This window comes from Littorina saxatilis, linkage group LG17, assembly GCF_037325665.1.
Source record: "Littorina saxatilis isolate snail1 linkage group LG17, US_GU_Lsax_2.0, whole genome shotgun sequence".
In the NCBI taxonomy this organism is placed as follows: Eukaryota; Metazoa; Mollusca; class Gastropoda; order Littorinimorpha; family Littorinidae; genus Littorina; species Littorina saxatilis.
This window is the reverse complement of record NC_090261.1, coordinates 34,919,328-34,946,366: the sequence shown is the minus strand read 5'-3', so window position 1 is coordinate 34,946,366 and position 27,039 is coordinate 34,919,328. Positions and strand designations below refer to the sequence as shown.

General features: G+C 44.3%; 1 protein-coding gene and 1 long non-coding RNA gene across 2 annotated transcripts in view; both read left to right on the top strand.

Moving 5' to 3' along the window:
* The first annotated feature begins 4,828 nt into the window (after nt 1-4,828).
* LOC138953620 (leucine-rich PPR motif-containing protein, mitochondrial-like) overlaps nt 4,829-27,039 on the top strand; it is a 61,488-nt gene continuing 39,277 nt past the window's right edge. Inside the window, exons 1-14 of the mRNA XM_070325495.1 lie at nt 4,829-4,967; nt 18,674-18,843; nt 19,260-19,382; nt 19,951-20,072; nt 20,347-20,405; nt 21,124-21,210; nt 21,511-21,549; nt 22,633-22,720; nt 23,122-23,226; nt 23,729-23,920; nt 24,433-24,538; nt 25,075-25,112; nt 25,415-25,484; nt 26,714-26,850. Of these exons, the coding sequence (XP_070181596.1) occupies nt 4,831-4,967; nt 18,674-18,843; nt 19,260-19,382; nt 19,951-20,072; nt 20,347-20,405; nt 21,124-21,210; nt 21,511-21,549; nt 22,633-22,720; nt 23,122-23,226; nt 23,729-23,920; nt 24,433-24,538; nt 25,075-25,112; nt 25,415-25,484; nt 26,714-26,850 (1,473 nt within the window). The 5' untranslated portion in view covers nt 4,829-4,830. The remainder of the gene's footprint in view (nt 4,968-18,673; nt 18,844-19,259; nt 19,383-19,950; nt 20,073-20,346; nt 20,406-21,123; nt 21,211-21,510; nt 21,550-22,632; nt 22,721-23,121; nt 23,227-23,728; nt 23,921-24,432; nt 24,539-25,074; nt 25,113-25,414; nt 25,485-26,713; nt 26,851-27,039) is intronic.
* On the top strand, nt 7,115-12,219 carry LOC138953577 (uncharacterized). Its single transcript, XR_011451569.1, has 2 exons — nt 7,115-7,554; nt 8,973-12,219. It is a non-coding gene; the product is annotated as an uncharacterized lncRNA (long non-coding RNA).

Sequence of the window (27,039 nt, the reverse complement as noted above, 5' to 3'; positions counted from 1 at the left end):
GACGGGAAGAGAAGGTCATCGTGCAGTACGAGAAGCTGCAACGACTCCCCTCTCACCCAGCACACCAGCACACCCAACAGCTGACGAAGAACAGGCTGAAAAGAAGCAGTTTCAACCGTCTGGCCAAGCAGCTAGAGAGAACCCAAACCAGCTTCCTACCACACACCCCTGAAGAACAAGAGCCCCTCCAAGACGCTGAAGAGTGGAACAGCCAGCTCAGCAAGGTGCTCTTTGTTACTGACATGCCAGGAGTGACCAGCAAGAGAGAGCAGCAGGACGCAGTCCTCAAGAACCTCACGCTGGAGATGATGCACCAGGACTACAACGCCTCAGTATGGACTCACATCTACACTGACGGGTCCTCAGATGGTGCCATCAAAAACGGAGGAAGCGGGATCCTGGTACGCTACCCAGACGGACACACCCTTTCAAGATCCCTGCCTGCCGGAGAGCTGTCATCCAACTACCGGGCAGAACTCACCGCTCTCAGAGAAGCAGTTAGCCTGGTCAGCGAACACCCACCCTCTCACGCCGTCTTCCTGACCGACTGCAGATCCGCCGTCCAAAGCCTGCAGTCGCCCAAAGAGCAGCTGAAACGAGACACCCAGCGTCTTCTTTGTACTCTCTCCCAGAGCACAAACGTCGCTGTCCAGTGGATCCCTGCGCACTGTGGCTTCTCAGGGAACGAGGAAGCGGACAGACTGGCCAAGACTGGCACACGGCGGTTCCCCCTTTCCCAGATAGCATGATTAAGTTTGCTGCTGGCACCTGCCCACGCAGCCCCTGCCCTGCTTATCTGTTATCACATTCCTGGCCCCGCTGGGGCTTCAGCCTTCTTTGTTCCACTGGCTGGCAGCAGAAAATGAGTCAATTTCCCACGGTTTAATTGCCTTCCTGCCACTGCCTCACAGCAGAACCAGATTTTGTATCTAGTTTATATCTTGAAGAGCCTGTCTGGAGCACTTTCCATGTGGTTTCGTCTTGAAGACTTTTTGTCTTGTATTAGTTTCTGATCATCAGAGTACATGTACGCTGTGTGTTTCATTTGTGTGGCATTGTGTTGTGACAGGCAAATTTTTCACCCACTGTTCAGCAGAAAAGAAAGGATTGAATCATAGTATTATTACAAGTGACATCACACTCAGTTACTTTGTGCAGCAGTGTGACCTAATATTTCCAGTTTTCTTCTTTGTCTTCATGTGACAGTGTATGTTTGGTATGCAGTGTGTTTCATAATGGAGCATACTGAAACTGAACATCTAATTTGTGTTAATGCATTGTGTAGACTGTGTGGGGAACGCTCTGCAAGAACAAAAAAAGATCGACATTGTAATGTGAAACTGTATGTGGACTATGCGGACAAACTGAAAAACTTTTTTAACATTGATGTATCTTCTGATATTAGTGCAAAACATTCGACCACGTTTTGTCAGAAGTGCTATTCAAAGCTGATTAAATTAAACCGTACGCCCTCAAACACAACAGCTGATCGTGTTAAGGAACAAGCTCAAGCCATTAATAACATCCAGTGGGTGTCCATATCATTTATCCCGTTGCCGACCCTGGTTTGCTGGTGTCAGTATAATGTGAACAGCCTTCTTTAAATCTACCCCAAGATACATGGAAGTAAAACTAGCTATAACAACAACAACTGCCGTGTGCTGACATTTTGGAATACTGTTTTCCTACTTGGATACCTGTAAGCGGGCTCAAGAAAAGATACCTCACACACTCAAGGTAAAAGTCTTCAAAGTGTCAGCATGAACATCTGTTAACATAACCTTGCAGATTTGTTTTTAATTTGTTCTGTCTTCAAAAGTTGACCGTGGCGCGATCTGTAGCCACTCAAATACATGTCATTAATTACATTGTGCCGTGTGTACTGTTCTCTGTCTGTCTTCTTTCAGCAGGCTACAGCAGTGGCACACCTACAGCATAGTGGTCATATTTAGTATCGTTTGAAAGTTTATGGTCTTGACTACAAGGCTATGTGTAAATAACACACATGCTGACATCGTAATTCAAGAGAACTAACAAGATAGAAGTGTTTTCAAAACACACAGCTTACTCGCAAGGCAGAGATAGCAGTGCGTAGCTGCCGAGAGGTTGAGCTAGGCCGCACTCTGGCCTGCTAGTAGAAGGGAGCTTTTCTCTTAGCCTTCTACTGCTGAGATGGCTTGTGTGGGTGATGCTATCGCGCGGTTGTACAGTCACTACTGTGTAGCCAGCGCTGAACCGGGGGATGGGTGATTAATTACCGCTGGCGGCCTGGCACTGAGGAAGGGGTGATAAAGGGTTCAGATTCCGGCTGTGCCTGTGAACTAAACCTAATAGCAGAAACTGCCGTGGGCAGCCATCTGGAGCAGACAAGACAAACAGTCTCTTACAGTGAAGCCAAAACCCTGGTGAAAAGACACTACCAAACCACCTGGAATGCCCAACACAGCCTGCCATCTAATGATCAGATGCCCAACCTACAGCGCCATCAGCAGACCATCCTCTTCCGCCTACGGACTGGACACTGTCGACTGCGTGCCCACATGCACCGCCTTGGTCTGTCGCACACACCGAACTGCCCGTGTGAAACAGGCCCACAGACCCCGGAGCACATCCTGCAGACCTGCCCGCTCCACCAGGAAGCCAGAACAGATCACTGGCCCCAAGGTGCCACACTGCAGGAGCAACTCTAGGGCACCAAAGACTCCCTGATCCTGACCACTAGCTTTATTCAAGCTACAAAACTTGAAGTCTGACCTGAGGCCAAAAATCCTGGAACGCCGAAGAAGAAGAAGAAGATAAAAACACATGTACGGTTTTTCTCTCTCGGGTTTCTATTGCACAGTTTAATTAAAGGCACAGTAAGCCTCCCGTAAACCATCACAGATACTGTCAGGCTTTTACACACAGTACAAACACCCTTTCATTTAAACACACCGCTTGAGAACATCAATCAATCAATCAATCAATCAATGACGCTTATATCGCGCATATTCCGTGGGTACAGTTCTAGGCGCTCTGCAGTGATGCCGTGTGAGATGAAATTTTATACGGCCAGTAGATTGCAGCCATTTCGGCGCATATTTACCTTTCACGGCCTATTATTCCAAGTCACACGGGTATAGGTAGACAATTATTAACTGTGCCTAAGCAATTTTGCCAGGAAAGACCCTTTTGTCAATCGTGGGATCTTTAACGTGCACACCCAATGTAGTGTACACGGGGGGAGGGTTCGGACACCGAAGAGAGTCTGCACACAAAGTTGACTCTGAAATAAATTTCCGCCGAACCTGGGATCGAACTCACGCTGACAGCGGCCAACTGAATACAAATCCAGCGCGCTACCAACTGAGCTAGATGCCATCCGTAAAGAGCGAGCAATTTTCAAAGAATTTATTTTTGCGTGGTTTATCTTACCCTTGAGCCATCGTGAACCCGTGTGATCAAGTTTCCCTTTTTCACAATGCAGTCGTCAGTTAGTAATTTGAATGCGACTCGCTGTGAGCTTATCTGCATTAGCACGTTATTATGTACCTCTGACTATGCACGAAACAAACGGCTGTGGTTCACAAGAACTCTCGTGATGGCTTTTGACTGTTCAGAGGAACTGGCGATAGGCATAAATCGTCGTCTGCTACGAGAACCACGACCTTGCGTGACCTTGCGTGACCCTGCGTTTCTTTTTTCAAACTTTCAAAACTTCGAATTGTACTGATCTTGTCTTGATGAAAAAAGAATTCTTTTATGATTTAAGAATGTTTGTGTAACAAGCTGTCAATTTATTATTTAGATTTTAAAAGTTAGGTCTAGCGCCAAAACGCACCACGGTCCGATTGTCTCTGACACAATCCGCAAAATTAATTTTTTGAAAATTGCTCGCTCTTTACGTAGGGCACCTAGGATGTTCCCGTTTGGTGAGCGTTTGGAAGGGTGTTTGTACTGTGTGTGAAAGCCTGACAGTATCTGTGATGGTTTACGGGAGGCGCACTGTGCCTTTAACCTACCTTTTGCCCGGCCGTAAACTGTGTCCTTTGTTAAGATTCCTCAGTCTGTTGTGGGCTCATAAATTTTTAAAGTGTGTCCAGTTCCACACAATTTTGAAACCTTTACTGGTAAATCAAAGCGTCTTCATGAATTGAGACATAAGACATAAGACATAAGATCATCATGCATATTGTCCATAGAATTAATTACAATAGATGGAAAAGCGTGGTTCATCTGCTCTTAAAACAACCAAAACAACATATGACAACAACCTTTAAAAACAAAAATAAGAACAATAAAACATACGAAATAAGAACACCCAAAGTACTCCAGACAGGCACGTCCGTCACATCCATACTGCACTGCACACACACACACACACTCGCACGCACACTCTCGCGCACATGAGTTGCGGCTGGTATATGCATCTATCACAATCCTAAAACGTATAGATAATAAAAATTGTTTTGTTATTAAGCCATATTTTGTTTTTCTTGTGTGGTTTTATTACAGTTTCACCAGCCTTTTGACCAGTGTAAACAGTATGCCTTTATTCGTAGGCGAGTCGGTGCTCGAGCCCCGAGAAGGATTGTTCAGCAGAGGTTTCAGTTCGTGACACTCCGTTGATCTCCGTTGTTTGTTTGTCACCTTGATTCAATTTGACGAAAGGATTTTCAAGATATGACCAGTATTCCTTTGACTATTGTAGGCTACATAGTGCTCGTGTTTAGAAATTACTGTCAGATACTGCACATGACATGTCCTCAGTAAAGTTTTCGCAGAGGCACGGTTTATGGTGCGGCTCCAAGGGAGGTAATGCTCGCTGAAAATTAACTGCTCTGTTACAAAATGGCTGCGCTCATGCGGTGTGCACGCTTCTGCGTAACGACAGGGCAGATTCCTAAATTGTTACGAGTAGTAAGCACTGGCTCGTCACAGACATCAGTTAACCTTCCTTTCCAACACCCTTCTGCAGCCATCCAAAGGTTTGTGAACGGTCAATTTGTTGATGTGAGCCTTTTTATGTAGACTCGTGTTCTTGAAGGACATTGGAACTGCCGGTAGGTCGGCCCGTCACGAACGCACGAACCGAAGACAGAAAAGTTGAATCAATCAAAAATAAAAGTAATTATTGACCACGTGATGTTAATTCTGCAGATGTATCCCCTTTTACTCGCGCGCGGTTTGTCATGCCTTGGTGCTGTCTTCATTCGTTAGACAAGTGATGCAACAATATATATATATATTTGACCAGCATAAATTATTGAATAAGGCCTAAAAAAATAAATAGGTGTGGTTACGGTAACCCGACCTACCCTATTTTTAGGGGCCGACCCTATAACTTTTTATTACATTTGTCAAAAAAAACACCAAAAAACCAAGAAAACGAGTGCAGAAAACGCAATGAAAGCGAAAGCGCCCAGTCGCACACTTATTTCCCTGTCAAGTAGGTTTAATTTGTACACATTAGAAAAAAAAAATTTTAAACAAAAAAAAGTGATTGCCTACCCTATTTTTTTTGGCTATGTTACCGTAACCACACCTATTTTTTTTTTGGCCTAAGTAGAGAATAAGACGACGAAAGCATCATTTACAACTAGTGTATTGCACATTTTGTGTGTATTACATCTTTGTGCACATACATGTGGCCTCCTAGTCTATGCACCTCACTTGCTTAGTTGGGGTTATTTGGCATCTTTTAAGTTCTAGATAACATGCCTGGTATGCATCCCTCAAGAGATCCTCCCAATTGACCTTTTCGGCATCAGAGCAGCTCTCGTGCCATATCCACAAGACCTACTCTTTGTTATGCTTCCAAAGTCAAGAGAACTACGATCTTCGGACTTTGCAGCTCTCGCGAGATAGCCGTACAACAAGCTTTGCTATATGCTTTGAAATTTGCTAGAGCTTGGAATACCGATAAGGTTTATTCCCGTTATCTTTTTACCAAATGGATGTTGGGGGTGGGGATGGGTGCTATATAATTTCAGGCTCATATTATAAGATGTTTGATGGGTTGTTGACAGACCAGCTTTTTTGTTGGTCCAAGGGGACCATATCGTCTTTTGTTTCATCTTTATTGACCAAGGCCGAAGGCCGCGGTTTAATAAATTTATATGAGACAAAAGGCGATATGCTCCCCGAGGACCAACCAAAAAATGCTGGTCTGACAACAAGCCACCAAACATCGTTTTTGTCATTATTTTGGTTGTGCAACAAAATGCACAATAATCACAGGGAGACGAATTTTTAGAATCCAACTCCGGACCACAAAGCATCGTCACAGTAGCACGAGGTAACACGTCAAACTTTTATGTGACGTCAAACGTAGCTTGTTGACATTTTTCTTCCAGTCTGAAAATGTACAGAGCTGCGATCATACCTGTGAGTTCAGTAAGTGTTGAGCATATTTCTTTTCTTTTAAGTGTTTATGACTTTTCGTTGTGGATTTTGCGATTAAAGAGATAAGTTGCAAATTGACCATGAGTCGCCGCGGTAATTATCAACATTGATTGGGTCTTTGAGAGTGAATGCTTACAATCGTTGTCCTCGGAAACACAAATCCAAAGCTGCGATGGTTCCACACATCAAACAATCAGCCTGATTGGCTTTTACTTTGACAATCCACGTTTCACCTGTAAGCTCAAACCCATTCACCACTTCGAGTTATTGCATGGGGAACATGAGATTTATTTCCCAGGTGTTTGTGAATGAAAACTCGTGAAAATGATGACAATAAGTATTATCCTACATACGTGAGAGAGACACTCGTGAGATAATAATCATTCAAATCACACGTGTGTATATCATGTAAATGAGGTCATGTCAAGCAAGTCTGGCAGGGACCTGTTTTTTCTACTGCTTATGATTAGGTAGCGGCAGTAACGCTAGTCCCATGCGGGAAAGCGAGATCTGTGCTGAAAATAACACGTTTTCAATTTCCGACAGCTTTCAATATATTATATGGCATATTATTGAAAATGGAAACTACAGAAATGAAGTTGGATTCTTTGTCTTTTACCCCATGCCATTTGTTTGCAAAATGTGCTTGGATTGAATGCGTGTGCGTGAATCACAAATACTCTCTCCGGATTTTCGGACAGCCGTGACGCGACCGCCATTACTACTTGCTCTTCAACTTTTTGTGGTGTTTCCCTTTCGGCGTTGTATTTTCTAAAAATAGTTTCATTCAACGATCGGAAACCAGTGTCGACTGCTAAAGAAAGAGTCCCTTTTCTTTCTAGGGGGGGTATTTTTTAGATTAAATCGATGGTGGATTTTAGACATGGACAATAAAAAATTGCCCAACTTTAACCTTTCGTAACTTAAAAACAACTCAAACGATCGTAGTCGTAAAAGATGCGCTAGAAAGTCCGATTTCTTGTGAATCCTCCAAATATGGAAGTTTCCGTTTAAGATTCATGCGCGCGAAGCGCGAGCCAATCAAAACCGAGGACCTGCAAAACCGGTAAAATCCGTTGCGTTGATCGCGAGTCATGGCGGAGTATTCAAGCGAAGCGATGGTGACGCACGCTTCGAGACAATTTGTGGAAGAAATCAAACCCATCCTTGGTAAGTGTTGATGTTTTTCTGTTCATTTAGTGTTTAGAAGTTGATCTGTCGAACCATTCTGCTGAATTTAGCGTTTTGAGTGCGTAGTTTTCATTTTGATGATAGTAGTTTGTGCTGGGTCATTTTGTATTGGGTGTTGAAATGGGGGTACTCGATAAACGACCTAAGTTATTTTTTGCCTTTCGCCGTACATGTGATATATTTGTTTCAAACTAATCTTGAATTATTACTCCGATGGTTTTTGTTTCTCAGTTGTTGTTTTCTTGAGGATTAAATTAGGATTAAAAGGAATAATTGTTCCTTTGCTAAAACCGGAAGTGCAAGACTAGGCCTAGCAACGAGTAGCGTAGCTTACATGCACTGACCCTAGCGCATCTCCATTCCTTCTTCCTTTTCCCCCCAGTTAATCAGAGTTTATGGTCCATCAAACTTGTGTGATTACTAATTTGTTTCTCATGACAAGCAAGGTGATATAATAAATTAGAAACGAGTTAAAAAATAACCAAATACATGACAGAAAAACAAAGCAAACTTTTGTTTTGGGACAAAAGTAAAACTGAAAGTAAACAGGCCTTCATGGTGGCTTCCAGTAAGTTCGTCACACGGTAGATTCGTCACCGGTCCCGGTAACTTCGCCACAGTAGTCCGAGCGCGGCTCTCTCTATCTCTCTCTCTCTCTCTCTCTCTCTCTCACCTCCTTCCACCCCTCCCTCTCCTCACATTGAGTTTCTCTGCCTCCTTGACAGTGAGGTTGAAGTCATAGGACTCCCTCTCTCTCTCTCTTGGTCGCGCGTGTGTGGGTGTTAGTCAGTGTGTGGGTGTGTGTGCGATGGTGTGTGTGAGTGTTTGTGCGTTTGTACGTGCGTGTGTGTGCGTGCGTGTCATGGATATGGGTGTATGTACGTCCGTCCGTCTCTCTCTCTCTCTCTCTCTCTCTCTCTCTCTCTCTCTCTCTCTCTCTCTCTCTCTCTCTCTCTCTCTCTCTCTCTCGCTCCCTCTCTCAGACTACATGCTTTTGAGAACTGCTCAATGAGTAGATCTCGGGTTGAGAACTGCTCAATGAGTAGATCTCGGGTTTTAAAATAACAACGCTCGGACTGTGTCGTCTGAAAACTGCTCAGTTGAGAACTGCACAATGAGTAGATCTCGGGTTTTAAAATAACAACTCTCTCTCTCTTTCTCTCTCTCTCTCTCTCTTTCTCTCTCTCTAAAAAATGTCAGTGAATCTTGAATCTCTCCCACAAATCAAACATCTGAAAGCATAAGCTCTAAGCTTAACACCCGCCCACCCCTGCCAGTAATTTCGTCACGGGTGACGAATCTACCGCGTGACGAACTTACTGGTAGCCTTCATGGTTTCAGTACAAAAATATTATGAACATAGTATTACATTTTTGTTTTGTTTGTGCGTGTTACAGATGATGCTCACTTCCAGCAAATGAAGTCTGCTTTCACACTCACAGCAACTGGAAGAGGTCGACCACCCAAACTTCAGCTGGTACCACTGACCAACAAGCTATTGTTGCAGCTGGATCTGCTTCGGTTGGAAACAGGGAGGGATTGGAGTGACCTGGTTTAATTTCTCCCCAAAGTGTTTGAGTGAACTTGCTGCAAGGACTTGAAATCAAGGCAGAAATTGAGGGAACAGTGAAAGAAGCAACAAAGCTGGGGAATAAGACTGGATTAGAACTAGAAGCATTTTTGGATATCGACGCAGGGCGTTGCATCATGGGCCGGAATGTTGGGGTTCATTTGCTGAAACATAGGATCACAAGAAACCACCTGCTCAATCCGGACCTTCTGGAAGACCTTGACCGTCCATCAGAACTTGTGAATGGCATGGTGCTCGATCTAATATCGTTCCACAAAAAGGAGAACCTATCGCTGACTTCTGCCAGATTCCTGCATCGGTTGTTTTTGGACACAACATTGTGCTTGCACCATTTTCTTCTTCTGGCAGAACATTCACAGTCGAATCTCCAGCAAACCTGCCTGCCATGTACACCTGTTTCAAGCAGTACTTGACTGACAACTTTGTTTGACTGACTTTGAAGAAGGGGTATATATGCATTTGACTGTCACTTCTCATCCGACTGTGCACTTTGCAAGAATTTAGTTTTCCCCAGAGAACTGTGAACAATGTTAGTAAATTTATCCCACATACGTGAGAGAGATAACCGTGAGATAAAAATCGTTCAAATCACACGTGTGTATATCATGTAAATGAGGTCAACCGGAAGGTCAAGCTATGTAAATTAGTAGTACATGGGATAAACCGGAAGGTCAAGCTAATCCTATCGAGGAAGGATATGCTTTGCTGTTGTTGTTCCTTTTGGTTTCTTTTATCCTGTGGCCACTGCTTTTCTTTTTATCTGGTATATTTTGAAGTGATGGGTTTGATTTCTTCCACAAATTGTCTCGAAGCGTGCGTCACCATTGCTTCGCTCGAATACTCCGCCATTACTCGCGATCAACGCAACGGATTTTACCGGTTTTGCAGGTACTCGGTTTTGATTGTTCGAATATTAAACTTAACAGTGTTGACAAAGGCGAACTACTTTGTCCTAGTTTGAGAGTGTGTGTCATGGCGGAGGAATGAATGTCAAATTGAGTAAAGTGGTTTGAAGTTCTAAAGCGGTTGATCCAAAGGCAATATCGCTGTCGGTGACTTTTAGTTAGATCTGGCACAGTATATAATGTAGGATAAACAGAATACTACATGGCTTGCTGTGTCGTACCAGATTTACACTCGTTGCTTTTTCAAATCGTAAACAGCTCGCTTTCGCAGTTCACTATTTAAACAAGAAGGGCAAAGCCCATACGACTCACATCCTTGACCTTTACATGACCTTGACCTTCAGGGTCAAGGTCAAATAACTAAACCTAGCAATGACATCATACACTAAGAACTGCTTTACACATTTTTCCTACCAAAATACATGTGACCTTGACCCAAGGTCAAGGTCATCTAAGGTCATGCAACACAAAGCTGTTAATTCAAGACATAGGAAGTACAATGGTGCTTATTGGCTCTTTCTACCATGAGATATGGTCACTTTTAGTGGTTCACTACCTTATTTTGGTCACATTTCATAAGGGTCAAAGTGACCTTGATCATATGCGACCAAATGTGTCTCATGATGAAAGCATAACATGTGCCCCACATAATTTTTAAGTTTGAAACAGTTATCTTCCATAGTTCAGGGTCAAGGTCACTTCAAAATATGTATACAATCCAACTTTAAAGGACCCTTGCGACCTTGACCTTGAAGCAAGGTCAACCAAACTGGTGTCCAAAGATAGGGCTTACATTGCCCTGTATAGCATACATAGCTAAGGTTGCCATTCTCGATAACTTCAGAAGAAAATGTGAAAAATGGCCGTTTTTAAGACAACAATTACGGCCCCTGTGACCTTGAACTTGAAGTGAGGTCAAGTTGCCGCACATGTTTTTTGAGATCTTGTAACCATACACCATCAGGCCACATCAGGTGTTGATAGACTTAATAGTGTCCAAGAAATATCCAACGTTAAAGTTTTCCGGGCGGACGCCGGGACGGACGGACGGACGACTCGGGTGAGTACATAGACTCACTTTTGCTTCGCATGTGAGTCAAAAAACAACTCGTGTAAATCTGGTACGACACAGCAAGCCATGTAGTATTCTCTAGATCTTACTTCAATCAATCAATCAATATGAGGCTTATATCGCGCATATTCCGTGGGTACAGTTCTAAGCGCAGGGATTTATATATATATTTTTTTAATTTAAAAAAAAATTTTTTTATGCAATTTATATCGCGCACATATTCAAGGCGCAGGGATAACAGTGACATTTTTATCTAAGCCTATACAATTTTGCCAGGAAAGACCCTTTTGTCAATCGTGGGATCTTTAACGTGCACACCCCAATGTAGTGTACTTGATTGAACACATATTTGTGAAGATAACATTGTAATCAATCTACACACCAAAAATCATGGCTGTATTTTCAGTAGTTTCTGAAATATTTCAATCTGAAATGTGCTACCCCCCTCTGGGGGGGGGGGGGGGGGGGTTTGTCCACTCTTGGGGGATTATTTTCAACATTACACTGAATTTTACTGATGTCTGTAAAGATTACACTGTAATCTATCTACACACCAAAATTTTTCGTTGTATCTTAAATAGTTTCTTAATTATTGGCCTTGAAGTGCGAAAAACTGTAATTTTCCTGTTTTTCCGCTTGACAAATTGAGGTTTTTGACATTTTTGAGGCTCTTTTACTCCAAAAGCATTGAACTAAGCTGTCTGAAAAAAAATAGCCATGTTCTACACACATTTGTTTGGAATATGTGAAAGTTTCAGACAGCTGCTATACATATTGTGTGAATTGTGATGACCCAAAGTTGCCCTCCCGTGCAATTTTGCGATGGGTTTAATTGTGTTTTTCGTGAAGTTTGCATGCTTGCTGACAGAAGCCATATGAGATTAGAGGGCTAGAACTATGTGTTTTTTCTATTCTTGGTTGCTGATAACAGATCCTGAAAAGTTGAAAGGGCTGAGGATAACTATGTGGTACCCACATGCTGCTGAAGTTGCCCTATTTTACAGTTTTAAGCAGAGTCGCGACAGCGTATGTACTAAAATATCAAAATCTCAGGAACTAATAAAGGTATCCACTTACTTTTTTTTGTGTTTTGCTTGTACTTTATTTTTCTTTCAAGACATCACAAAACATTCACTCTCACTTCAAAACCAAGTTTTGACTGCCGCTACCTATTATGATGCCAAAGTCACCGAGACAAACGTCATTATAGAAAACAAAAAATGCGCTCGCTAATTACCCTCGATGAATTTTTAGAACTAACACGTCACGCCACACTTTCAGAGTGACGTTTCTTTGCTTTGACGTAATAGATTGCATGAGGCTTTAGAAGAGATCGAGGTTCCAAAACAAGCGTCTTCCATTTAGCTGCCTCGACTGCAGGACATTTTCAGTAAAATACCTGTAAGTACAGTATGTAGGATAAACAGAATACTACATGGCTTGCTGTTTCGTTCCAGATTTACACTCGTTGCTTTTTCAAATAGTGAACAGCTCGCTTTCGCTCGCCGTTCAATATTTTAAAAAACAACTCGTGTAAATCTGGTACGACACAGCAAGCCATGTAGTATTCTCTATTAAATTACATATCTTACCCAACTCACATATAGCAATTAACCCATAGTTCAGTGCTGATATCGCTGTACGCGTCCCCTTAGCAACAAGGAAGACGCCTCTAAAAAAGAGTGACCGAGACCCGTAAGGGTATCCAGGCCAGCCCGTAAGGGAGGCTGCCTTCCATATGCGCGCGCATATGCCGCCATCTTGTCATTCTACTCTCAGCGATCAGTGGAGCTGGTCGCTTTTGGTACGCTCCGGCTGTGTTTCAGCCTACTTGCTTGGTCTTCCAGACCTGGTTTGTGTTCCCCTTGGTGTCTTCTTGTCTCCGGACTTCGCATTTGCTGTTGAGGTGAGATCTTTCCATTTTTTACCTGAATTTTGGCGGCATTGTTGGCTTGTTTTCGGACTTACAAAAATTTTTCCAAATTTGTTTGTGAGTTGTTTTCATCATGGCCGACAATGCGGACGGGAAGAGGTTAACATCTAAACATGTAGCTGCTTCGCCCTCTCCCGTTAAGAAAAGTTCTAGAAGTTCTAAATCGCACGGCGATACGCACGTGTCTCTTTCGGGTTCAGAATCCAAAAAATGTAGTGATGTTGTTGTTGACGTGCCCGGAGTTTCCGGTTCGTCGGCTAAACCTGCGGAGAAGCCTGCGCTCGGGGTTAAGCATGTTGTAAGGGATGTCTCGCCTGTAGGTTCTGGGCTCGCATCTGTGGATGTTGCCTCTTTGCTTTTGACATTAAGCTCACAGGTGTCGGCTTTAGCGGCTGAAGTTTCGTCAACAAAGGCGGAGCTACGTGCGCTGCCGGCAGGTGTCGGGGGTGCGTCGTCGCTGGCCAGTGTTCGTTTGCCTCCCTCTGCTACTGTTATGAGGGCGGACGTGCATGCGTCTCAGGATGGGATCTCTCAGGCTCCCGTTGGGTCTCCGGCCGGTGTCCGTTCTTCTTCACAAGGTATGTGTACTCCACGTGAGCGTTGTCTTGAGGGAGTAGCCTCGGGTCTAATCCCAGGTGAAAGTTCTGAAACACTGGCTGATATCCACCGCTTAGTCGGGGTGTCAGTGGGTGCTAAGGGCCCTGACAAGCGAACAGATGTTCCTATTCTTCCCGCCTCGTCAGTAGACTGTGGTCAGGTTGAAAGGCATCTGCTTCCGCCCAGGGGGCAGGAAGTTGGTGGTAGTATGGCTGGTTCTGGACTTGACTCTGTTAGTCAGTACGGGGACCAGCCTCCGGAGTGCACGGAAGGGCACGAAGACTACCTGGATGACGGTGCCGCCTCTCAGGCTGAAGGTGCTGGATTCTTTTTGCCACGGCAGCTGCCAGATGCGGTGGCTCTGGCGGCTGGAGTGGCTTCGAAATATCTCGAGGAGGAGGTGGCGGTGAACAAATCTCAGTTTGTCCATCCTCCTTCTGCCTTAGGGGATTTCAGGAGTGCTAAGGAACCGAAAAGTTCGTTCCGATTCCGGGAGTCCCCCTCTGTGGCGGTCGAGATGTCGAAGATTTTTGCGAGAGGTCGAGCTATGTCCGATGCCTTTCCGCTGTTGTCACAGCATGGGGAGGCTCCGGAGGTGGTGGGCCCTTGGTTGGCTAAAGCGGGGCAACACGTTCCTTGTTCTGCGCTCTCAAAGAGCTCTAAACTGTTGGTTCGTCCCGTCACTCTACTTGACTCTTTTGCTTTGCCGAAATCAGTTCTACCGGTGACTCCGGAACTGCTTTCTTTGCGGGAGGACGGGTATGCCAGGGATAGAATAGTCCCTTACACGGAGTCTGCTCTTCAGGCTTTGGAGGAGACGGGTAGATCTTTGCTCGAGTTGGGTTCCGTCTCTAGTTCTCTCCAACGCTCTTTGTCTAGGTCTATCGCTTCATCGTTAGACCCGTTTGAGTTCCGTTACGACGCCTCCCAGGAGGATGTGACAACTCTGTTGGCGACGCTTGCCAGGGTCTCTCAGGAACAATTGAGCTTGTCAGCCAGGCTTTACGGGCATGCTGTGCATTCCCGCAGAACTGCCTTTTTGGCGGGTTCAAAGATCCGAGACAGGGGTACCATTGACAGACTTAAGGTATCGCCTTTTACGGAAGGGTCGCTGCTGGGTGCTTCCTCTTTGGACACTTTGCAGAAGGAAACCCAGGACGCTAGGGATCTGGCTATTGCAAGGATTGCTCACCACGGCTTTCAGAAGGTTCAGAGCAAGCCTACCTCTCAGAATAAGGCTCAGCCTTCTTCGTCTGGGGGGGGGCAAGATGCAAAATCAGTCCACCTCTTTTCGGGGTAGGGGGCGAGGCGCGCCTTACCAGAAGAGAGGCTCCTTTGGGGGTTCTCGGGGGTCGGGGCACAAGCCTCACCCCCAATGAGGGTCTCCCGAGCCACTATTCCCAGTAACCCCCGCCTTGGTGGCGGCGGGTGGCCCCTCCAGGGCCTTGGCCGCCTGGACACGCCTGGTGTCCAGCCGGTGGATTTTGGGAATAGTGCGTTCGGGATTCCGTCTCCTCTGGGCAGAGGGGAAGGCGCCTCTGTCCAGGATACCTCCGCCTTTCAGATACCCCGTAGACCCGGAAGCCAAGTCAGCCGTTCATGCGGAGGTGGCTTCCCTACTCCTGAAGGGTGCGATAGAGGAAGTTCGAGATCGAGAGTCCCTCGGCTTTTACGGCAGGCTGTTCGTGGTGCCCAAAGCCTCAGGGGCATGGAGGCCTGTTTTGGACCTGTCCACCCTGAACAAATACCTACGGGTAGTCAAGTTTGTCATGGAGACTCCTCTCTCGGTAAGGGAAGCTCTGCGTCCGGGAGATTGGGCCACGTCGGTGGATCTCACCGACGCATATTTCCATGTGCTCATGCATGTTCAAGACAGGAAATGGCTGCGCTTTCTGTGGGGCGAGAAAGTGTTTCAATTTCAGGCACTCCCCTTCGGGCTTTCCCTGGCCCCCTGGATCTTCACGCTGGTCGTTCGCAAGCTTTGCTCCCTTGTCAGACAAGAGGGGGTACGCCTACGGGCGTATTTAGACGATTGGTTGAATCTGCATCAGGATCAGTACATGTGCAGAACTCAGACTGCGAGGGTTCTCGGCCTGGCGGCTCAGCTGGGCTTTACAGTCAATCTAGGGAAGTCAGAGTTAGAACCATCCCAACGCTTTACTTACCTGGGCATGGATTTCGATACGGTGGAGTGGTTAGTCCGTCCCTCTCAAAAGAGGGTGGACAAGCTTCAGAACTTGGTTCGCTCGTTGAAAGGAAAGAATGTGTCCACGGCCCGGGAGTTGTCCTCCCTACTGGGGCAGATGGAATCGATGGCTCCCCTTGTGCCTCTAGGCAGGGTCCACAAGAGGCCGTTTCAGGCGGCTTTGAGGAGGCAGTGGGACCAAGCCTCTCAGGGCTGGAATGTTCGCATAGGACTGGGGAGTTGGTTCAGCAACACTACAAGTGTTTGGCTGCTCCCCTGGGTCTCTCAGGGTGTTCCGATCGTTCCTCCGGCGCCGGAGAACATTCTAGTTACAGATGCATCCATGACAGGCTGGGGTGCTCATCTGGCCGATCAGACAGCCTCCGGTCTGTGGGATCTCTCCCTAGCTCCTCAGCACATAAACGTGCTGGAGCTGGAGGCTGTGTCTCTGGGTTTACGGGCTTTCCTGCCGCTTCTGGGGGGCAGTCATGTACAAGTCCACACGGACAATACGACTGTGGCCGCTTACATAAATCGGCAGGGGGGCACACGCTCGCAGAAGCTGTCGGAGAGCGCTTGCCGTCTGTTGGTTTGGTGCAGCTCGCACAACATACTTCTCTCAGCGAAGTACCTGAAGGGCACGCTCAATGTTTTGGCGGATGCCCTCAGTCGGGGGGACAAGGTTCTGCATTCAGAATGGACCCTCTCCCACCAGGCGTTGGACCGTCTTTGGGTTCAAGTAGACAAGCCTTGCATAGATCTGTTTGCAACGAGATTCTCGACCAGGCTTCCCCTTTTCGTCTCACCGTTCCCGGACCCTCTGGCGTGGGCGGTGAACGCGTTGGATCTGGATTGGACAAATCTGCAGGCTTACGCTTTTCCTCCGTTTTGCCTGCTAGGGAAGGTGGTAAGAAAAGTGGATCTGGAAAAACCAGCGCTGGTGCTGGTTGCTCCTCTTTGGCCCAGCCAGCACTGGTATCCAGACCTTCTGCGGCTGGCAGTGCGCCCACCCATTCCTCTAGGCGTTCGAAGGGGCGACCTGTTACAGCCCAGGTCAGGGGTCCCGCACGAGAATCCGCAAGCGTTGCAGCTTCACGGCTGGATTCTGTCAGAATCGCTCTGCGTCGTGCCGGGGCCTCGGCCACAACTCTGAAACTGGTACAGAAAGCACACAGAGACTCAACTAGCTCCGTTTACTCTTCTCATTGGGCTGCATGGGCCAAGTGGTGCTCTGAGAATAAGGTTCAACATCTTTCCCCAAGGTCCATGGAGGTAGCCAACCACCTCTCTTGGTTGGCTAGTAGGGGGGTCTCTCCTTCTTCACTGAGAGTTAGAAGGTCTGCGATTTCTTCCACTCTTAGACAGCTCGGTCGCAAGATCAATCTCGACGGTGTCATTTCAAGCGTGCTTAAGGGAGCTGCCCTTGACGCAGCTCTCTCAAGATCACAGCTCCCTGCCTGGGATCTGTTTGTGGTTCTCCGTTTCCTTGCATCGGAGGACTTTGAGCCTCTCCGGTTGGCTAGTTTACCTAATTTGACGAGAAAAACTCTGTTTTTGGTCTTGCTTGCCACGGCTAGGAGGGGTAGCGAGGTGCACGCACTTTCTGGTCTCGCTAAAGATATTTCCCTGGAGAGGGATGGCTCCTACTCTTTGAGATTTACGTCTAATTTTCTCGCTAAAAATCAAAAGCCCGGTCAGGCTTCGCCTTGCATTCGTATTCCACCCTTGAGCGATATACTCGCTCCTGGAGACCCCGATCTGTCAAATTGTCCTGTCAGGGCGTTAAGCAGCTACCTGTCTAGGTCTTCGCCGATTCGCTCGGAAACTCAGAAATTATTGTTTATATCCCTCAACACTGTGCGGGCGAAGGATATCTCGAAGGTCACCTTGACTAAATGGGTTTCACTGACCATTAAGCAAGCGTATGGATGGTGGCAACGCCAGTCTGGCGAGGTCAGGGCGGTGCTTCCTCTTACGTCAGCCAGGACGCACGAAGCGAGGGCTTGGGCGTCTTCTGTGGCCGTGCTTCGCTCAGGGCGCCTATCAGAGGTCCTGGCGGCGGCTTATTGGAAATCTGAGGACGTGTTCATCAATTTTTATTTGAGAGACATTGCGGCAAGGCGGCAAGATGGCAGTGCGGCTTTGCCTGCTCTCGTGGCTGCAGGGCAGGTCCTGCGGTCTTAAGTTGGTAAGTACCCTCCTCCTATAGTAGCAATCTGCTATATGTGAGTTGGGTAAGATATGTAATTTAATTAAAAATTTTAATAATAAATTTTCATTTGATTAATATACTTACCCAACTCACATCGTTTATTCCCTCCCGCCTCCCCGCTGTGGGGGTATGGGGGTCTAAAAAAAGTAGTGAGTTGGGCTTCGTGTAGAATGACAAGATGGCGGCATATGCGCGCGCATATGGAAGGCAGCCTCCCTTACGGGCTGGCCTGGATACCCTTACGGGTCTTGGTCACTCTTTTTTAGAGGCGTCTTCCTTGTTGCTAAGGGGACGCGTACAGCGATATCAGCACTGAACTATGGGTTAATTGCTATATGTGAGTTGGGTAAGTATATTAATCAAATGAAAATTTATTATTAAAATTTTTAATTTATAGTCATAAGGGATTCCATTCGATTTTTTTTAGAGTACTTGTTTCAGGGTGGTTTTTGATTTGGAATAAGATGTTTTAAATCTTCTCTACAACTACAAGTGAAAACATAAAGAGACTGAGTTTAAGCTAGAATGCTGTTTTCATTGACAGGGTCTATACTCCAAGTATACAATTTCACATTCACGTGGTTATAATTGAAATAATTTCAGATCATGGCTCAGCACTCTTGCGGAAGGAGTAGAGGCAGAAGAACCTGCACCTTCTACTTCCACTCCGAAAGTTGAAGCTCTGATGATCACTGTGGAGCGCTATATGCGCCAGTTTGGCCGTGTCTCACGCAAGCAGCTTGATCCTATAGTGTCTACTTTTGACAAAGAAGGTATGGGGGATATAATGCTCTTTTCATCACAATTCTTTTCTTTGATTTTGTCTATAAATATATCTGTCCTGAAAGCTGAAAACTAACAATGTTGATATTGAGAAAGAAGAAATTAAAGAAACGTCTTTCAAAGATATTAAAGCGCCATGTGAATTATAAATCAAAATAATGCTTATAACATTGACAGTGCTTAAATCAGATTATTTCTCAATACCTTAGGTGAGAAAAGGGGCGTGGTTCTTGTTGGTTTTTTTTCCTTCTGTTTGTTTCTCCTTCTTCATTTCATTTTTATCTTCAAAGTTGCAGAGCCAAAGCATAATTCAAGACTGGAAGAAACTTTGTGGGCTAAATGATGCTGTGAGTAAGAAATCCTCTAATATATGGCCTACACTAGTGTGTCAATTCACTGTGTGCAGGAACCATTAGCCTGTCCAGCAGTTTGTCTCTTCTCCGTCTCCATGGTACGGCATTGTTTGACGAGCCGCCAGCAAGTCGACTGAAACTTGCACAGGCGCTCTGGGAAAAGTACAAGAAATATGGTCAGTGTGGGTGTATGCATCTTTCTGTTCTGTCTGTCTAGGTGGTTGGCTGGCTGGCTGGTTGTCTGCCTAGGTGGTTGGCTGGTTGTGTGAAGTCAAGATGATTAGCTGCTTAAATGTCTTCCAGTTGTTTCGGGTTTTCCACTGTCATATCCTCAAGGCTAAACTAAGTGACTGTTCGGTACCATCATTTCCAGATTACAGCATTAACATTTAACTAAAACAGTATCAAGGCTATAGGGGGGGGGGGGGGGGGGTGTCATTTTAAGCCTACCCCCCTTGCTCCCATTGAAAACTTTCCCTTTTTAAGACCTTGCCTTTTCTGATTTTCGGTTTACATTACATGGCCTCTGTAAATGTACCTCCATTTTAATACTCCCTGGTTTTCTCAGATTTTATGAGGTCTCAAAGGGGGGTTCCACAGCAGTATATTTGCCATATCTGGAATGGTAGTCTCACAAAAAAAGACATTGCTACTTTGAGAATAGAAATGATGAAGAGGGAAATCCTGTCAACGAGTGGAATAGTAAAAACAAATATGACCAGAATGACATTTTGTGTGTTGCAGACATTCCATTGGAAGTGGGTCACTACAATGCTCTGCTGGGAGTGTACAACCAGAACAAAATGGACTACTCACCAACAGAGTTTCTGGCCGACATGGAAGCAAATGGAGTCACTCCTAACAGGGTCCGTGAATATGTGTGTGCATGTGTGTGTGTTCTGTTGTGTAATAAATATAGCCAGGGAGGGGGGTTTGGGGGAATATCCATGGGCAGAAGTTTAAAAGGAGTGTAAATCATGATCTGTGCTCCTCGGAGCAAATGAAAATCAGTGTTTGGAAAATTGGAAAGAAATGTCTGTGTGATTGAAGAGCCTCCGTAGTTCTGCATTTATTTGTTGATTTGTAAACACATGTCCACCCTGTCAGCATACGAGAAATATTTGTACCTTTTTGTTTCAGGTGACATATCAGCGCCTCATTGCTCGCTTCTGTAACATGGGAGACATCCAGGGTGCAACGTAAGTTTCACTGATAATTTTCTCTGCCTTTAAATGTTCCAACAAATGAAGGTTTGCTTTAAATTAAACATACTGTGAGTGTGCTCTTAAAGGTCCACTCCCCCTCGCGAAAGCAGTTTGCCTCACTGTCTCATATCTGATCTTATGCCATTGCAAAGACTGATCAGATCTGAGATAGCGAGGCAAACTGTTTTCACAAGGCGGAGTGGGCCTAATAACATCCATGAATTATTTACAAAGTTTGTGTAACAACTAAACTACAGAGAGTGAGATGCATCATCTCAGTTCTCATAGTTCCTGACATTATTGTACATAATTTAGAGAATAAATCGCTTACTTAGGCCCATCACCCCTTCTGGTGTTTGAACATGGACTAGAGATCTCAAGAGTTTTCTATTCTGTGCTTTTGCCTTTAGCTGGCTCCAGGAAAGACACATCTTCTTGGTATCTGCCTGGAGATTCTGTCGCCAGGTGTTTCTCGGATAGCCCATCTTTCTCTTTCTTTGGGTGTTCCATGTCAGGACCTGTGTAGGAGTACTTGACGCTGGTTTTGTTGTCAAATAAAGACACAAAAAATGCCAAAAAGAAAATGAAAGTGAACAAATTCGGTTGTGTGATTTGCTGAATAAATTCTGTCCTTTGACTCAGTTTGTACGCCAACTCATTGTTTTGTATTCAGATTGATTGATTAATTGATTGTTTGAATTGTTGATTGCAGTCAGGTACTGGAGCACATGAAAAAAGCCGCACTTCCCATCAATGACCAAGTCTTCAACTCTTTCATCACTGGTCATCTGCGCTCCAAGTAAGCTAATATTTCCATTTCTTTTGCTTAGTTACTAAAATGATTGAACAAGCACTTTCAGAACTAGAGGTATCAGTTTGTACTGCTGTCCATCTGAGTGATCGACAAGAAGAAGTTTGTACTGCTGTAATTTTCTATGATTTTTGGTTGAAAATTGATTTGCTAGTGGTGTATTTTGTTTGCATGTTTGGAGGAGAAAACATATTAGGCAAGTTGCAAGTCTAAATTACTTGATGTGAATGGGGATTTTTCTCTGACACATGCAGCTTTCTCTTTATGTAAAGTATTTGTATGTTTCAGCGATCCAGAAAGTGCACAGAGCATTGTTGAAGTCATGAGGTGAGTATATATGCCTGTGTGGTTTTTTGACTCACATGCGAAGCAAAAGTGAGTCTATGTACTCACCCGAGTCGTCCGTCCGTCCGTCCGGACGTCCGTCCGGACGTCCGGAAAACTTTAACGTTGGATATTTCTTGGACACTATTCAGTCTATCAGTACCAAATTTGGCAAGATGGTGTATGATGACAAGGCCCCAAAAAACATACATAGCATCTTGACCTTGCTTCAAGGTCAAGGTCGCAGGGGCCATAAATGTTGCCTAAAAAACAGCTATTTTTCACATTTTCCCCATTTTCTCTGAAGTTTTTGAGATTGAATACCTCACCTATATATGATATATATGGCAAAGTAAGCCCCATCTTTTGATACCAGTTTGGTTTACCTTGCTTCAAGGTCAAGGTCACAGGAGCTCTTCAAAGTTGGATTGTATACATATTTTGAAGTGACCTTGACCCTGAACTATGGAAGATAACTGTTTCAAACTTAAAAATTATGTGGGGCACATGTTATGCTTTCATCATGAGACACATTTGGTCACATATGATCAAGGTCAAGGTCACTTTGACCCTTATGAAATGTGACCAAAATAAGGTAGTGAACCACTAAAAGTGACCATATCTCATGGTAGAAAGAGCCAATAAGCACTATTGTACTTCCTATGTCTTAAATTAACAGCTTTGTGTTGCATGACCTTGGATGACCTTGACCTTGGGTCAAGGTCACATGTATTTTGGTAGGAAAAATGTGTAAAGCATGTGAGTCGTATGGGCTTTGCCCTTCTTGTTTTTCTTTTCTTCTGTTAACCAGTTTGGATTTGTGAGGGTCAACAAAGTCATTTATGTATTATAAGCTCTGAGTCAGCAAGCAGTTATGTTCCAGTCTTTTCAGAAGTTTGCAAGGACCAGACAAACCTAAAATTAGGTTTCAGACAAATCTAAAACTAGGTGACAGCTGATGGTTAAATTATCGTCACGTTCTGAGACAAGCAACATGACTAGTTCATCATCATCACGCCAAGTTGTGACAGTTTGACAGTTTTCAGATGTATGTGGTTGTAATCTGAAACTTCATTGCTGTTACAGGCAGACAGGCTTGGAGCCAACAAACACAACCTACATGACGCTGGCCATTGGGTTTGCAGAAAGGGGAGAGATTGAAGAGGTCAAAAAGGTAATGGATACTATATCACCTGATTTTTTCTCTAATTTTTGTTGAGGTTCTGTTTCTCATCCAACTGAATGAGGTCAGTTTAATGCTGTACAAAAAAATATTGTTTAGAAATTGCTGATCGTTTAAAGAATTTGTATTTTGTGTTAGGAACAGAATTTTTTCAGTGAAGGATATATCAGATATTTTTGTCAGCTCTTTCTGTCTGTCTGTCGCTCTCTCTTTCAGCTCTCTCTCTTTCGGCTCTCTCTCTCTCTCTCTCTCTCTCTCTCTCTCTCTCTCTCTCTCTCTCTCTCTCTCTCTCTCTCTCTCTCTCTCTCTCTCTCTCTCTCTCTCTCTCTCTCTCTCTCTCTCTCTCTCTCTCTCTCTCTCTCTCAAAAGTGGTGGTCATTGTTTTGTTGCAGTACATCAACCAAGCTGAGATAGAGAATGTGCCTTTGCGGCCAGGACAGTTACTGGAAGTGTATGCTGCCTTAGCCATGAACGGACACAACCAATACTTAAAGGAGGTAAGCGCTCTCTCAAATTCAAATTTTTAATGGATTCTCTTTTTTTTAAAATTTGAACTGAAGAAAACTGTGTCCGGTCTGTACAAGGATACTTCCTTTCCCAGCTCACCTGCTATAGGTCAGAAAAATGGGTGTTACAGACTTTGTTCCCAAACCTCTGTTTCGAAAATGTTCTGTATTTTCCAGAAATCTTAAGATAAAAGTTTTTCGTTTTTGTTTGTTTTACAAATTTCTGCCTTGACCCATCAACTCTCAGTGTTTTACATCATCACCATGCACTGTTAACCCGTTCACCACTCCACCCTTATTCACAACATTTTCTCTAATTCATTGAATGTTATCTTTTGAGCAAAGGGAACTGCCAGAGTGAAGACATGACAAGACCAATACACATGTTGCTAAGATTGTGAGAAAAAGAATATAAGAATGGTTATTGAAACATTTGTTTTTAAATTTCCCTTTCACCAGTTTTTAAACTTGCAAAATCATCATTATTTCCCAGATCATGACCTACCTGCAGAACGGAACACCGTACAACCAGGACGCTATCCGTATTTGCAATCAGCTCATTGCTGTGGGCTGCGATGATGCCGCCTACCAACTGTTTCTGGAGATGCCTAAGCCTACACGCATAGAGGCTGAGCAGGCTACTCTCGGACGATTTTTCCTCCGTGCTTTGGCCAGGCATCAGAGGGTAAATAAGAATTTCTTGTACAAATAATTCTCATCACGTGTGTGCTATCTTCTCACCTTATGCAACAAAGCATGCACCTTATGCAACAAAGCATGATGAGTACTTGAGAGATTGATAACCATCGTAGACTGAGGTGAATGAGCTTGGTCAAGTTTGTTGATTACATAAGAGTCAACCACAGAGATGAAATGAGTGTTTTCTTTGGAGGGGGAGGGGGGTGGGTGCTTTGCAACTTTGTGCAACTATAATACAAAAAAAAGCTTGATTGAGCTTATTATGGACATTGGAATGCAACAATTAAGGGACGTGTTCTCTAAAATGACAAGTAAAGACAAATTTACAACACATCATTTTCATGGAAACCCCCAGGGTTGCAATTGCAGTGAACATTGGACTTTTTACTTCTCTCTCTCTCCCTCTGTGGTGTGTGTCTGTCTCTCCATGTCTCTCTCCCATCCCCCATCTCATTGTGTTTGAAATACATGTTCTAGTGTGGTGTGTGTGTGTTGCAGCCAGTGGAGAAGGTGGTAGAGTTTGTGAAGGACATGCAGGCTCGAGAAGTGAACAAGGACAACATCAGTGCTGTTGCTCAGCTTGCCTACCTGGAGAATCAGCCTGGTATGACGTCTGTCTAGTTTTTGTTTTGTTTGTTTTTATTCCAACAATTCCAAAAAGAAAACAGAAAGACAAACACGAAAGAAAGAAAAATGGAGATTTTTGTGATTTTTTTTAAAAATTTTTTTACAAAAATGAGTGAAAGAGGATCAAATTGAGTAAAGATAAAAACAGAATAAAATGAAATGAATGTGGGTGAAATGTTGAATAGCTAGTAGGATGAAGAAAGGATTTTGGATGCTGAGAAAATCAGGTAGGCGAATGCTTTGACTTTATCCCCAAAGAACCAATACATAAATACATATAATTGCCGACGTTAAATGAAGTAAAATGTCATGGTAGAACTTTGGAGTACATGTAGTAATGTTTATGATACTTTTACTCTCAGTTTTATGAATTGTTCAATACCTAAATTGAACTCTTAGTTCTTGAAAGTAAAAGGCACTGGGTTTTTTTTCTCAATATCTGCATATTGTTTTCGTTGTTAATGGTCAAATCATATCCTGTATGTGTTATGATTGAAACATAATCTTTTTCAGCTTATGCACTGTCTTTTATGGAGAAGATGAAAGCAGAGGTAAGTAAAAGAGAAATTCCCCATACACAGTATACTGTAGCTATTATACAGTCTTCAACACTTTGAATACTAAAATTAAAAGCAAACATTGAGCTCTTGTATGCTTTTAGGATTTACTGTTCAACTCACTCAATCTGTCAATTTATTGGAGATTTTAGAGTACTATGTGTGTGTGATGCATGTGTTTGATAAACGGTAGTTGTCAAAGTGAGAGCAAGAGAGTCTATAGTGCAGTGTCAAACCATTCATCAGGTTGTTGCTCGTGGACTTTAAAACTCACAGATCTGCATACGCTGTTGCAGGGCCTACCAGTGCGTGCTCACTTCTTCTGGCCAGCGCTGTGTCAGTTCAAAGAGGCCAAAAACAAAGAGGGTAAGCTTGAACTGACTGTCAGCAGTATGCACAGAAGGCCTGTGTTTCTTGCTTTTCAATTGCATATGAAACTGGACCTTTAAGCATCGCAGAGTTGTGGGTTTCCTTTGCATGATTTTACGGAGAGAGAGAAAGGGGAGAGTGTGAGTTTGTGTATGTGAGTAAAAACATGCGGGCTAGATAGATAGATAATTTATTGCCAAGTGTACAATACATGAATGAACATAAAAAATACACGAGGAGAGCAGCTTGCTGTGTGATAAAAAAAAAAATAAATAGCATTCATACATCACTGGCGCATAGCATCATACATACATGGGTAAGACAATTTGGTATCACAGTAACTAATACATACACTATACAGACATGGTGAGAACTATGAAACTCTAAGAGCTGTCGGAACCACAATAAAAGTACGCAGAATAAGATAGGATCCCCCCCCCCCCCCCCCCCCACTATCAACTACTGTAAGAACTGAACATGTTCCATACTGATAAAAAGTACCTCTAAAACAGCACATAAAAATAAACTCTTCCAACACATCACAGTGGTTAAAGAACGACTAAAACTACTAAAACAAACTAGATGTGTATTCCGGTAATATAACCAGCTGCTAAAACATAGTCTGGCTTCGTCGCGTCACAGTGGTGTCACCATACTAAAACCCACTCTATATATCACAGTATGTAATGTCAGCTACTAAAAGCATACTCCTAGAGCATCCTAAAACGTGTCACAATCTGTAGAGTTCATTTACCGGTTATTAAAAGCCAGGACAGCCTGGGGGTAGAAACATGTGTATGTGTGCCAGTGCAGCTAGATCCAAACACCAGCAAGCTGAAAACACTGCAACCTGCTCTTGTTGCCAGAGAGAGAGAAGAGGGAGAATGTGAGTTTGTGGTTGTGTATACATGCATGCGGGCTCACATGAGTGTGTATGCATGCCTGTGCAGCTAGATCCAATGCACCAGCTAGCTCAAAACACACTTGAACCGGTCCACTTTAAGCAAAAGCTCAGTCCTTGGGTCAGTCTGTATACACCACAATACATTCTACAAATACTTGAAGCTCTCATTTTGCTTGTCGCAGACTGCTTTACATTTTATTAACAAGATAGTGCACACAGGGCTGTGCTCTGTTTTAATCATCACAGATGCCTGTGTATCTTTCTTGATAGTAGAAACAAGCGAGGTAAGCTGGTGACTGTGATGTGTTTGTGTGTTCCACAGGAATCTACGACACACTGGAAAAGATGAACAGGTTGGCAGACTCGCGGGATGACTTCAATCAAACACTGCACACCTACGCTATTCCTGGTCTTGCTGCCACAGGAGAATCGGAGGCTGACATCCTCAGTAAGGTCCAGGTAAGAAAGACTGCTACTGTGATGGAGATGAACGTTTTAGTAACATGTCGAAAGTACAGTTGAACCTGTCTATATCGACCACCCAAAGGATCTGCGAAAAGTGATCACTATGTTACAATGAATTATATAGGCCAAAAAACACCTCATCTGGGAGCCTTTGGGGTGGTCATACTGGACAGGATTCGCTAG